General features: G+C 39.4%; 1 protein-coding gene across 1 annotated transcript; it reads left to right on the top strand.

Annotated features, from left to right (window-relative positions):
• Positions 1-5,964: 5,964 nt before the first annotated feature.
• On the top strand, positions 5,965-14,588 carry LOC119738275. The gene is made up of 4 exons (XM_038213112.1): positions 5,965-6,042; positions 7,682-7,892; positions 11,129-11,333; positions 11,689-14,588. The coding sequence occupies exons 2-4, from the start codon at positions 7,713-7,715 to the stop codon at positions 12,225-12,227; spliced, it is 924 nt and encodes a 307-aa protein (XP_038069040.1). The 5' UTR covers positions 5,965-6,042; positions 7,682-7,712; the 3' UTR covers positions 12,228-14,588.
• The last annotated feature ends 6 nt before the right edge of the window (positions 14,589-14,594 follow it).

Raw genomic sequence — 14,594 nt, 5'->3', positions numbered from 1 at the left:
AATTGCATTTTAGAGTAATGTTGCGGTATAACTTGTTGAACGTAACCTGACACGGCAAATTCCTCAACGTCGACGTAGGCCTCAGCTTTGGTTTTATTGGAATTTCATGAAATGTCATTCTAACATTTCATTGCAAGGTGCTTAAAAAAGCGTCTGAACTAATCGTGTTCCTTGATAACATCCATCTCCATAAAATGTGACATAAATATCGCTCATTAGTAGCCTATCTGTGGCTATACGGCTTAAACGGCTCATGCGATGTAATTTTTACCCGGTAACAATCCTTGAAAATGCACATCTGTGTCCCATTTAACCTGCTAATCAAGTTTTGCCATTTTCAAGGGTATTTTGGTGTCTCAGGTTTTATGCTAATTCAAATTTACACATTCATGAGCAACAGTGTCATTTCAGGCAGAAACCTTAATGTTACAGCAATTTCAGCATAAAAAGTTGCCAGACGTTTTGATAATTTGCTGTCCTAATTTTTCTCCTTTTTTTGGTGATTCGTTGTGACAGAATGGCAGTAAGTTTGCTATGAGCAAACTTTTCTCACAAATGTTTCAATGGGCAAATTTGTGTTTTCTGTTCACAATTTGAACAGAAAAGCTCAACAGTGTCTTCCTGATATGACATCCCAGCAACAGTGCCCTCGGTTGCCAAGAAAAGCATGTTTGTTTTTAATGTTTAAAGAAGTGCAATTTTCAATAAATTAACCAAAAAGGGATATCCAATAGTTTTCATGCATGCATTGAAGAGGAGTAGTTGCACAAAATGTGTTCCTAAGAAAAATTCATCGCATGAACCCTTTGAATTCACATCCCCGGACGCAAATTCGACAGTGTTCACGTACGTACATAGGCCCATAGGCTTCAGCTTTGGTTTTATTGGAACGCTATGAAATGTCATTCTAAAATTTCCTAGCAAAGTGCTTCAAAAATGCGTTTGATCTATACAGGGTGGTCCAATTACACTTTTCAGACGCTGATTTCTGAAAATTGGGGAGACATGTTAAAATTGTTGGAATTTTTATTCCTATATTCAAAATCAAGCCTAGAAATAAGAAATGGCGGTCGTTTACACACAAAATAATAAAAACAAAACCAGTTTGTCCACACGCGTGTATAAGAGGATTGTGTTATAGTCATCGTTATGCATTATGACAGTTCTTGTTTTTACTATGTTTCGTGGACTTGCGTGCATTTGTGGATAAACTGGTATTTGACTATCATGGCCGTCATTTCTTAATCATTTTCAACGCCTTTTTGACCATAATACCGTCCACCAAGTAGATCTTGTATATTTGAGGAATATATTAAAAGAATGTCAATATATCTCCCCAGGTTTTAGAAATCTGCTTCTGAGAAAAGTGGCAACCCTTTTTTGGACCACCCAGTAATGTGTTCCTAGCCTTTATGACATCCATATCGTTCATTACTATGGCTACGTGGTGCAAAAATCAATCAGTCTCCACGCCGTCGTCTCATCAAAATACTATAACAGCCAATAAAATGCCATCACATCAAAAACCGAGCTCATCCCAGTAATTTGATTTCCATTTTGTGCTGGATTAATGTGACGCTACGCTAATGTGATACATTCATTATGCATACAACAGGATAACATTGCAAAACCATTGGCGCCAATTGAATTCGCACGGAGTAACCATGGCAACGAATGACACGCCAATAATCATTTCCCGCAAATTTGGAGATTAATTTTTGATGACGGCTTTTGCAGTTGATGATCCGATTGGCACTAAAGCAGGCCCGGGGTTTCCGCAAATCATTTAAATTTGACGAAAATATTGTGATATAGGATTAAATGGCAATATGCGTGGACTGCGCTTCATTAATTTTCGCAAAAGATTACTATAGCGGCCCTGAAGGGACATCGCACTCGCGCATTTTGTTTCACGACATTGCAAATTCTTCATTAGGCCTACATCACGCAGTTCCCTCTTTCATAGCCTGAACCCACCTCCAATTAAAATGACCTTTCTATAGAATGAAATTTGTCAAATTTTATTGTCTGAAAGTGCTCGGAAATTAAGATTATATTCATGTTGTACATACTTGTTTTAGTAAAATTTTCTTTACAAAAATGTACAACAAATTCTCAAGAAATGTCAACCATTGTGATACTAATTGTCTATCTCGACGCATTCACTGAGCAATATTTTGTATCGCGAGGGGAAAACAATCGGAAACCTATTCATGATACCTCAGTGACTATGAGTGGACCAACCAAATCTAATATTATTTTACCTCGGACGGTTAAAACCAAAATATTATTGAAAACAAAACAGTTTCGAAATCATAACTGGTATTTTTCAAAGGTTATTGCACAGGCCGGTAGCAGAGCCGTGGGAGGGGATCGTGTGGATCGAATGAGCCGACCCCAATTCGCCATGGGTCAATTTTTGGCAATCCTTTTTTTTTCTTTGTTTTAATAAATTGTATAGGTAACTTTCAAGTTCTTTCAACTACTTCACATAGTGAATTGTAAATCCATGTTTTCTTCGCACGTTCAGAATTCTAGGAGTTATGGCACAAAATGTTAACTTTTACCCCAAAACTCCACATCTTATTAAAAAAAATCCGACCCCTCACCACCGGCTGGCTATGGGTCTGTGTATTGTTGGAAGTAATGTTGTTAAAACTTACCCGGTCTCCCCGAAAATCAGCCTGTACGCCAAGCTAGCTGTGCGAGTTGCTTTCCTTCCCGTCGGCAACGTGTTGCCCAGTCGACGGCGTGGATATACTGGCGGAATAACCCACGCTGTCGCGCGCACTCGACTCCCCCATCAGGCCTCGGCGACGAGGATTGATGACATGACACGTGCATTATTAATTTTCGCGAACCGCCCCTTGCGATTTATTAGTGACTGAAACTGAAATGATTTGATACCTGGCGTGTTTCAATAACTGATTTATGTTTACAGGTTGCTGAGTATAAAATGTGTATCCTTTTTGGGGGGTGGGGCGTGGGGGGAGGCGAGTCCTCAAACAATCCTCTGTGATATCCTAAAGACCTTTTCAATTTTGAAGAGCTGGGGCCGGGAGGGGTGGACACCATTTTGACACTACATGATATTCAGTAGTCTGAGTATCACCAGTTATCCACGGAGCCAAGTCTCCTGTATAACGTTTGTCTAAACATGCAGATATAATTATGCAAGCCACGCGCCAGCCAATCGGAGTCAACTTTACTAAATCGTGACGTCATTTCTTTCCCAAGTCAGTACTAATGGTTTGATTGGTCAAGTCGAATGCAGTGTTGTGGACCCACTCTAGCAGACGCCAAGAAAACGAAGCAGTTAAACACATTGTTACTATTTTATTTTAAAACAAAACTCTTCCGAGGGAAGTGAGACACGCCAAACCTTACACAGTACTAGTACGAGGATCAAAACGTCGGTATAATTTGCGCCTCAGGCTCAATTCTGTGAGGGCGCGCCCCGTGACAATCGTGGTGACAATCCACTCTCGATCTCAAACGTCTTGAAGCAAGACTATTATTGGTTGGGATTGCAACACAATGCCTTCAGCACCTGATCAATATTAATATAAACATATATTTTTATAAACGTATAACTGGAAAATATTTTTTTTATCTTTCGTCTCCTGAAATATTGCATTTCTTTTTTCATCTCTTTTCAACCTTGTTCTCTGACTCGAACACCTCGAGACCTCCATTTACTCTTCAATATCACAAAGATGCTGCAGGCTTTGATGAGCCGCCGTAGATATGTCTGTAGATCACCAGCCTCCTCTCGTGCAGTAAAAAATCCGTGTATCAAAACACAGAGCGGACAAGGCCATGACTGTGATTCCGGGAAATTACCACACACGATAGAATCGGCTTTGAGCAAATCTCTGATGAATGCATCGACTGATGCAATACGTGTATCTCTTTCATATTAGGAAGACCGGACACTCAGCTGAAAAAAAGTGAAACTTGCCCAGGGTAATGTGATGGGAAGGGCGCCCCCATCGTTTGATAGGTAAAAAGCAGATTTGCATGCACTCAACGTGAAACTTAGTTGTGCAAAGCCGCTGAACTATTTTATCTTTGGTAAAATCATGCAGATTTGTTACATTTTAAAGCAATTTATTCTCTGATTAGTAGTATCACTTATGTTTTTAAAAGTGCCTACAAAAAATGACAGTACATGCTAATGAGCAAACAGGATCAGCAAACCTGACCAACGGGTCTCCTCTAAGGTCCTGCTCATCATCTTTAACGCATCCTCCGACAAGCCGGCGTCAAGGACTACCACTAACCTGGCAACAAGCCCCAAGGCACCCTCCACACTCACAATGACAAGCAGGACTCCTCTTCCAAGCCGGGAGTCTACCGCATTCCATGTGAATGCGGCAAAGTCTATACATCGGGGAAACCGGTCGGAACCTTCCCACTAGGCTCAAGGAACACAGAGCACATGGACGGCGAGGGGATTTTGACAAATCGGCCATTGTCAAACATTCCCACAGCAACGACCACAAAGTTGATTGGGATGCGGCCGGTGTCGTGCCAAAAACTCATCGCAACGATCCAGTTCTGGCATCCAAGACGCCCGAGATCGAAGCCATCGAGATCCGCAAGCGCACAGTTCCGCAAGACATCGGGTTTCACCTCAACGACATCTGGCTCCCACTACTCCAGACTGATGGGTCTCCCATACCATAGGTCCTCAGCTATATCTTAAACCGTGGGTCTCCTATACCCTAGGTCCTTCCTCTACTGAGACTGCAACCGTACTGTTCAACTTCATTGGGCACACCAAGCTTGCTCTGGGATCCCAGCTAATTAATGGCATCCACACAGGATGCAACTTCACTTCATCGATTTCGCTTATGCTGCTTAAATGTTTACTTTCTTAGAGTTTGGGCACTCTCCTGAAGACGGTCAGAGCATACTGACCGGAACGTCGAGTTTATACCTCTGGTTCTGATCTTTTCAGAACCTTCTCTTAGTTGAGAAATTATTCCCACATGGTGTTTCCGCAAACCTTTCATTATTTAGTATCTCCACCATGCAAAGCTTCAAATCTTACTTATTAAACAGGAAACACAGGTGGGGGTGGTTTAGTGAACAACAATTTCCCCCATTATCTTTCCACTTTTCATCATGTGAATACTGACCACACACAGGGAAACTGACTATGTAAATTATTACGTTCCGGTGCTCTACCAACTGAGCTATCATCCAGCCAGTATGTATATGTTGGTACGTAGTTCTCCAATTTGTCAATATGTTTGTTCAAGGGCCGCTAGTCAGAAGGAGATTGACGAATTGGGGAACTGCCATAAATTATTAATGACGTTATTTTTCGGTGTATTTTGTTTTAGTGTACAGCGGTTGTAATGTCCCAGTGACAAGTAAAGCGTTTTAAAAATCATGTTAATTATTATTATTGTACTGTCAAAAAATTGAAGGGGATCAATACAAGCATTCAATTCATGAGCAATGGGTTCTACTTAGAAATGATTTTATTCATAATAGATTATTTTACAAATGGGGATTTTTTTTCTAAGGCAAAACGTTAAGGCTGGTTTCCATATTTGAACAACTTCAGGAAAGTTGTAGACGTTTTTGAAGCAATCGCCGCTAGAGTCCTTATTGTCCGGTCCCCCCCCCCCCCCTCCCGGCCTGCCGTCCCCTTCCCATAACTCGCATGTATATGTCCTTCTCTGTTATTAATAAGAATTGCTAAATCTCAACATGTTACTATTTTCAATGACAGGTGTACTTTTCCCCCCTCCTATTCATTTATTCGATCATTTTACTTATTCGCATTTTACGCCCAATATATTTAATAGGTACTGTGGTAGTACTACCTCGAGGCCTCACACGCGTTTACCTATTTAACACTAGGGGCGCCCTTCCCCATAGCCAAATTTAATGACACCATCGTGTTTCATGTCACTGTACAAAAAGATACCCAGTGCCTGATCTTCTACGTTTTTGTGTGTAGGCCTACACATGTATTTGCGGGAAGTGACTTGCACTTGCGTTAACTAGCCACGTGGGAGACTTCTTGTGAGTATTTCAGATTTTGGGGGATATATTGCATACATTTGTCGATGTATTACTATATGTATTTAATATTACCTTGGTGCACAATACCTCTGTTGAAGAGGACAGAAAACACATCTTCAGTCCAGATATGGACCACACATGGAAATGTTATTGTTTTGCACGGTGTTTTAATACCTTGGATTTTCCACCTACTGCGTACTGGCCTACATCATCAGTACAGTACGTAATACGAGTGTACTATAGTACTAGCATGGAGCTATAGCTCCATGGTACTAGTGTGAGCAATGTTGTCATTGTTATTTTTTGTCACTTAATAAACAGCTTTCCTATCAACGATAGAATTTGCAGATAAACTTTGTGCTTTTTCTATCGAAGTGGCTATCGTTACGGCAGTCGTTGTTTAGCGCCCTCTACGATACTTTTTTGATACGCATGCAGGTATATAATTATTTGTTTCCACAAGTTTTAGCGAGCAGTGCGACAGCTCAGTCGATAGAGGGTAGGATTTTGCACCGCAAGGTTGCGGGTTCGAATCTCAGTTTTGCACACGAATTTTTTTCCTTTTCTAACCTGAGGCTTTGGAGGATTTTTTTTTAAAGGGAAATAAAGTCCGAATTTCATAACGTTCAAATTCACTTTTTTTTCCTTCTAATTTTATATTTTCTTGTCATGTTTTTATAAAAGTTGCAGTCTACCGTAACGATAGAAAATGGGAAATGTGTTACGGCTGCCGTAACAATAGCCACTGCGTTTTCTATTCCTTGGACTCTTGGATGGAGTCCAATAATTCTGCAGTGCTACTGCTAAAAAGTGCTACTAGTACTAGGATTAAACTTCATGCAGGCATGAGGCATATAATTATAAAAACTTCTAATGAGTAATGGTTCTGTGAATTTAGATTAGCAGATAATGAGTATAATTGAAATTTTGTTTTAATTTCTCATCATTTTTCTTGCTGGACAGGCTGGAGATGTTTCTCACTCTCAGACCTGAGTTCATGCTTTGCTTTTTAATTTATGCAGTTTTTATTATTTAAAACAATTTTGCCCCAGCCCCCACTCAGTTCAACTTTTTCCTTTTTATTGCTTCATTCCCCCCCCCCCCCTTTAAAATCAAGTGCATGCTCTAGGTCCACTAAAAGTAAACAAGCATATCAATTGAAAGTGTCACGGTAATTTATTGGTGACAATAAAAATTGATCTATTGAAAACATTTCAATGCTGGGAAAAAAAATTGGGATAATAATCGCAAAGCAGGGCGAGTTCTCTGGAAGTTATCAAAACAAATTCACCTCTATTCTGCAAAACCCTGGAAAAATTCAAAAGAATCATTTAGCCTTGAAATCCTAATCCTTGACCTCAAGCTGATTTACATGTAGTGCATTAAACTTTTGTGGTTTGTGACGCAACTTGTTTGGGAAGAGTGCTGTTCTGCGTGCAAAGATAACTACATTTGAGTCCTGTAAACTCAGCTGGATGTTGGTGGTAAAATTTTGTGCCCCTATGCGACAAGCTTTACTAGGCTCCCCTTGTCTAGTTGTTGTAAAACATGACAAAAACTTTAATGATAAACATAAAAAATGACTAACTTAACATTAATCTTTTGCCCTTTGTCCATATTTGTCAATGTTGTTACAGATATATACCAGTGAAAACAACCAGAGTTCCGTCATGTTGCGTCTAGATGTAACCCTTCTCTGCCTGGTGAGTTTCAGCGCTGCGTATGTGCAAGGACTTGAGCACATACCGCTAACGCTGAATGTGGAGTCAGGACTCCAAGAAATTCCTTGCGGGGAGTTCAAGTACTATGCGGTAGAGGTGACAGATCCCTGCCGAGATCTACGAGTGAGGGTAAGCCATCAGGGAGTTTTCATATTCATGAGAAATTTCCACATCTTGAGAAATTTCCATATCATAAATACAGTCGTTTTCCTACTTCCGGATTTTTCCTAGTTCCGGATAGCTTCAAATGAAAACCTACCTCTTTTGGATAAGTCTCAAATAAATGTTTTTCAGACGATGTGCATTTTGAAAAGGAAAATGTAAGCTCCTTGATACACAAAGATTTTTCCGATAAAATCTTTAGAAGAGGAATTTTCGGCAGATTTCCGACTCCCACTTCAACATGTTTGAACGGTTTGTAGAAAATCGCGGGGACTGCGAATCGACGATAAATTTTCTCCTCGGTATATCACTTGAACCATGCTTGTACCGTGTGATTTCGAATATTTTGTTCATACACTACAGTCGTATAAACTCTTCCATCGAATGCTTGTTGAATCAAAATAAGTTGTAAAGTCTCTAATATTTGAAAATTCGCCAATGAATGACCGTATGCTTTTGCCTAGTTCTGGATTGTGCGTGCACTTGACCCAACTACACGCCCGTTAATCGATTTTATGTGACGTTTTCTGTGCTGGGTCAAAGATTTTTGGTCCGTGCGTGATAGAGTTGGTTCGAGCATGGTTCGAGCCGTTGCGCTGCAGACAAAAGTTTCAAAATCATTTACGTTTTTTCTCTTTTTAAAATTTGCTGGAATTCTCTTGAATGAAAGTTTTGGAAAATGAAATAATACTTAATCAGAAAATATGCTTGATTCGGTTGGTTCTGGCTGGAAAAAAAAGATTTTCTCGCGTGATTTTTTTTTTTCGTGTGAAGCAGTTTTGATCGATTGTACCGATCTGGAACTAGGAAAAGTGACATCGGTACTTTTGACGTCGTAAAATCAAAATAAAAAGAGCTTAAGGTAAACTCAAAGTAAACTTTTTAATCAATGTCACTTGAATTCGAGGAGTAGTTGAGCTGAAAGCAGCCTGAATGATGTTTGCTATCCAGAACTAGGAAAACGACTATAATTTCCATTTTGCTGAGTTGTGGTGTAGTCATTACAACTAACAAGTAATCAGTAGTCACAAATCAGTGATGAGTCAGTCACAAGTCAGTCATGGGTCAGTCGCGGGTCAGTCAAGGGTCAGTCACAAGTCAGTCATAAGTCAGTCACAGGTCAGTCACAAGTCAAGCACGGGTCAGTCACAAGTCAAGCACGGGTCAGTCACAAGTCAGTCACAGGTCAGTCACAAGTCAAGCACGGGTCAGTCACAAGTCAGTCACGGGTCAGTCACAAGTCAGTCACGGGTAAGTCACAAGTCAGTCAGAAAGTCAGTCATGGGTCAGTCATACGTCAGGCACGACTCAGTCACAACTCAGTCACATCCATCATCCAGTCAAAAGTAAATTGACATGCAATACAAATAAATTGAAACACATGCATTGATCCTTTGTCATTTGCTCTTTATGACCTTGTGATTTGACTTGTAAATTTGTCTGTGATGGACTTAACTGCTTAGAATTTTTTTATATATATCATCAAAAAAAGAATGTAAAAACTAGACTTTTAAAACTGAGATTTGATGTTGTCAGGTTTTATTAAAGAGACTTTATTGTAACTCTGTTGGCAGATGCAAATGGTAATTTTTGTGTGGCCTAAACGAGGTTTTGGGAGACTAGTCCTAATTTGTGTATGACCGTATGATGTAGAGCCATGTTTGTTAAAGTTTTTGGAATTGCTCTCATTTCTTAAATATTGGCCCGAATTCCATACAACTTAAACACAAGGGTCATTGAGTAGCAAAGATAATGTGGGGTGTATTTTGGGTCAAAGGTCGTATGTCAAAGGTCAACTGAGGCTACAAAGCATAGAGATCGACCTCGGGAAAAAGTCAGCACATGCGATCCACGGATCCTTTGTTTAGGCCATTCAACATTGAGTTTTTGGACTTAGTTCTGTTGAAGTGGTCATTGAAAATGTTCAACTCTGATTTGTGTGAATTGTTGCCTTTGCATTTTTTTTAAGTGTTTGTGAACTCAAAGGTCCCCATTGAAACAAAATTGTTTTTCAAGACTAGGGCTGTTGACTAGTTCAACAACCTCAATGAACAGTCATTACCAAAATGGTTGCCAAAATGTACCGTGTGCCTAGCCTATAAGAATGCGTGTGACATTTGCGCAAGTTTATTTCCGGGAGAAAAAATGAGAAATTGAATTGAACAGAAAGTGTGGTGTGATCGTTCCAAATAATGGTAATTGTCTTGAATGTTTTCTATCATTCCGTCTGTACATTCCAGAATTGGAGTTCTTTAGTTCAGTTTTACACATACTCATAGCAGATTTATAGAGATTATTGATAAATTCTAGACTATATGATCCTGGACTTAGTAAGACTGGATTTGTGAGAAATGCCTTGTGTAAATGAGCTTCTGACACCTCGTAGATTTTTACAAAGTTGATTTTTGTTTTTCTTGGGGGGGGGGGGGGCGGTTGCTAGATACTAGGCCTGGGCGAGTAGTGGATTTTCCTACTCGAGTACTCACAGAGAAATAACTCGGAAGTAGTTGAGTACTCTCGAGTAGTTTACTAAATTCCAATAAAAACAGGACAAATGGCATATAACTTAAAAGGAATTTAATATTGAATTAATAAACAGCATGAAAGACACACCACATTCTTCAGCACTGAGATATCCTTACTATGCAAAATGTTGGCTCATTTTACTTGAAACTTTATTTGTTGAGAGTGCTCGTGGAATCCCAATTAAACAGATGGAGGTAGTGATTCCTTTCTTGCATGTCTTGCGGGGGACGTATTAAGACAAAACACAAGTTTGGCGCAGAAACCGCAAAGTGGTTACTTTTTTTTAAATCACCACTTGAAAACAAAATTGGCATTCCTGAGTACCTACTTCTAGTCGTGCCAGGACGAATACTCAAGTAGAAGTAAAACAACGAGTAGCAAACAGTACTCACCAGTACTTGGGTACTCAGGATACTCGCCCAGCACTACTAGATATTATCTGATGAAATGGGACACTGTTCGAAGGAGACAAGTCTGGACAGTGTCAGGCAATAGGTGGCACTAATCTGGGAGGCATAATAAAATTACTGATGTGACGGACACTTTTGCTGACTGGTAAAAGATCCCCCCCCCCCTTCAACCCTAGTGACACCCTTGTGATAAGAAACAAGTGAAATTTAGCGAGGTCTCCTTTTAACTGTCATTTTGACTTTTTTTTCTTTCCTTTTTACGATAAGGTTAATAAGATAGAGGGAGAACCCGACCTGTACGTCTCCAGAGGCTACAACAAGTTCCCTACCGACAGCAGCCTGGCCTGGACGTCTTACGAGTGGGGATCTGAGAAGCTCGTCATATCCAGTTGGGATCCGGAATTTGAAGTAGGCATGTTCTACATCGGTGTGCATGCCTACTGCGGGATCGATGTGGAAACAGGCAACACACGTAGGTTATTATTTAAGTTAGTTATTTTCTGGTTATTTTCTGTACTGACCAGATGAGTAGTGGCTGCATTCTTGAAAAGAAAAAAAAGATCAAAGTAGAGACAGTCCATGCTTTTTTTGGCTAAATCGGCAAGCTGAATTCTGATGTTTCAGCCATTCTAGCAATAAATCTCTCCTTCGTTGAGAAAACAGAAAAAAGTGTTAACTGTGTAGCAGACATGAAGGAAAATGCTTTGATCGTGGTAGTAGTCCTGAGACAACTTGAAGTCTGGAAGGATGACGTATTCTGGACCATAACTCAAATGACCATCCAGTTTTTTTTTTACTCTGATATCTTGCTTTTTTGGTTCCCCCAGCATCCAAAGTTACAGTTCTAGCTGAAAGTATCCCAACGACCCACCCGCACTCTGAGATCACCGTCGATACGCCGTTTACCGGTGAGAAGGTCAGCGCTGAGGGGTACAATTATTACCGATTCTGCCTGCCGAGCCAGTGCACCGACGTTGAGGTGAAGCTGGTCAACTGCCTCAGCTCACAGGACTGTCCATACTCCTACGGCTACCCGGAGCTCCTAGTGTCCAGGTCCATCGTCCAGCCGACCATCAAGGATCACTCTTGGAAACTGGCCTCTCTGGATCGTCGCAGCATCGTCATGAAGCACGACAACCCGGACGTCTCACCGGGCCATCACTACGTGGCCGTCTACGGCTGGTGTACGCCGGATGAATTCTGTTCAGACAAGAGCACATGCGGCCCCTGCGATTATTATGCCAACATGACATACGACGTTTCAGTTGTCATGACAGATGTTGGAGACTGCAGTGGGGCGGCCAATTTCATGCCGTCTTCACTTGTTGTTTGTCTCGCAGTTTTTCTCATGAAATTTTTCTTTTAGTTTTAGCTGTATTTGGATGAGGAGTGAAGATGTGTGTTTGACAATAGGCTTCTTGGTTAAACTTGCTGAACAAGTGCACAAATGTGTAAATCACAATTAAATCAATTAAATCACGTACAAAATTGTTCAAACCCATCCAGTTCTGAATATTATATGGTGAATGTTTAATGGTGAGGATTTTTCTTGTCAGCAATGGGCGACATTTGAGGCGTTGGTGGCAGCAAACACACTGGTCCTTTTACTGTTGTTCGAAAGCCTGTGAAGACATTTCCGTGTGTGATTGCCACTTTGAGATTATCACAAAATTAAGCGGTATGGACTGTAGTAATTTGCATAATTATTTGAATAATTGTGCCACTTCGTGTGTACAAAGTCTATGGAGCTCGAGGGTCAAGTAATTTTCAAAATATTTTGTAACAAAATTGGAAATGTTTCTCAGTCCCAGCTTAGACGATTGTGAGCAAGGAACAGTTCATGGTGGTAGGAAATGTCCCAGATTCATGTCTTTCAACATTTTTGCAATGACTGACCTTCATTGAGATAATATATGATGAAATAAAGTTATTTTGAACATGCGCACATTAGCTTAAACATGACGCAAACAATTGAAAAGGACTGGTGTAGATGCTTCCACCAAGCACCTCAAAAGTCTTCTATTGTTTAGTAACACGGTTGTTTGCAGATTTCAGTTCAATTGGCCATTTAAAAAAAAATACGATTTCAGATCAGCATGTGAAATTGGACAAACGGTACCACAATCTGACCAACTTGTATCGAGATTCTTCCCTGATAAGTTTTCTTAGAACGGGTGAACTTAAATATTCAACAAAATTACAGTGCATTGAAATTTAATGCACGAAAACTATAATAAAAGCTAGATTTAGTTTTTCTCCAGTTTGATATGTTTCCAAAAATCCTGCATAACAAGCAACTATTTTTCATCAATAGCCTGTGAAGTCATTTCAGTGTGTGATTGCCAATTTAAGATTATCACAAAAGTAAGAGGTGTGGACTGTAGTAATTTGCGTAATTATTTGCGGCAAATGTATTTTTTGAGGACAAATATATCAGTGTGGATAAAACTAGGCATTTTTTGTAAAACCCGAAAAGTATTCACCTTTGCAGTTTTGTAATAGTTGAAATTATGTAAATTACATTATTTGGTGTTTATGTTAAATAACTGTTAACATGTAATGCCTGGTGTCTGGAAATTGAACATCGTACAGTATACTCAGACTTCAAAAAGAAAAGTTGGCTAATATTTGTAGTTAAAAGTATCTTCTTTCTGAAAGGCAGTGACAGAGTGGCAAGTCAGTGCTAGTTCCTGATTGGGTGAAGCAGCTTGACAACATAGCTCTAATTCCTATTGGCTACAAGTTACACCTTAATTTGCATTAATTTGTTTCAGCTAAAACCTTCATGGTATCTGCCAAATGGCCTCATTGTATCACACATATATAATGACATTGGTGATCGATGACTTACTGAATGAGATTTGAATTGAATCTAATTACTTATTGATCCATCAAGTAAATTACATTTGCTCACTGGTATAATAAACAGGAATTAATATTTCCAAAATAACACACACAAGAAACCAAAAAAAATACAGTAATATAAACTTCAAAACTATATCAGACTATGTAAGATGTAATCTGGCTTTTGATTTGTTAATTATAACTAGCTGTAGCTGTATGCATTGCTGGTATTTTGGGTGCTATTTAAGCAAAATTCCAAAGATGAACTTTTAGCAAAAATCCAAGTTAATTCAAGTTCATACACAGAGAAATGTGAACACCTTTTGATGGGAATTTTGGAGGCACCGAAACACACGGTTCGGTTTGAATTCATGGTTAAACAGTAAGCATTATGAACCACATTAAAGCAGGAGTGAATAACAACTGAAATACTACATCTCTATAGCTTTGCAATATTCCTTACAAATGCAATAATTGCATGTTTCTATTTTTTAAAAGAAGAAGCGTTCTGAATGTTTTGTATAATTTTGAAAATGTCTGAACTGTGTAACCATGTAACCATAATATATGTAAGTCTTTTAGATTTTTAGATTTCTCCAAACTGTTAGTACTTTTAAAGCACAAGAGTTTAATTCTCAGTATCAACTGGAAGCAATTTTATTCAAAAGCTCATGTAATGTGTTGAAGGAATATTTACCACCTATCATATTCAAGATTATTATTTGTGTTCTTTGGATGGTCAATGCAAGATAGACATTAATGTGGACAACTTTTCTTCCAAGGAGAAAAGCCAACTTTATATTTTACTGTTATTTTATTACTGCCTGTAGTGATGCAATTAAAAGCAGGAATTGGTGCTTATTAATATTGAAGCATCATTTAAGTGTCC

Source organism: Patiria miniata, unplaced genomic scaffold, assembly GCF_015706575.1.
Source record: "Patiria miniata isolate m_02_andy unplaced genomic scaffold, ASM1570657v1 HiC_scaffold_3, whole genome shotgun sequence".
NCBI classification, from domain to species: domain Eukaryota; kingdom Metazoa; phylum Echinodermata; class Asteroidea; order Valvatida; family Asterinidae; genus Patiria; species Patiria miniata.
Note: the sequence above shows the minus strand (reverse complement) of the source record. Positions and strands in the feature narration are given on the sequence as shown.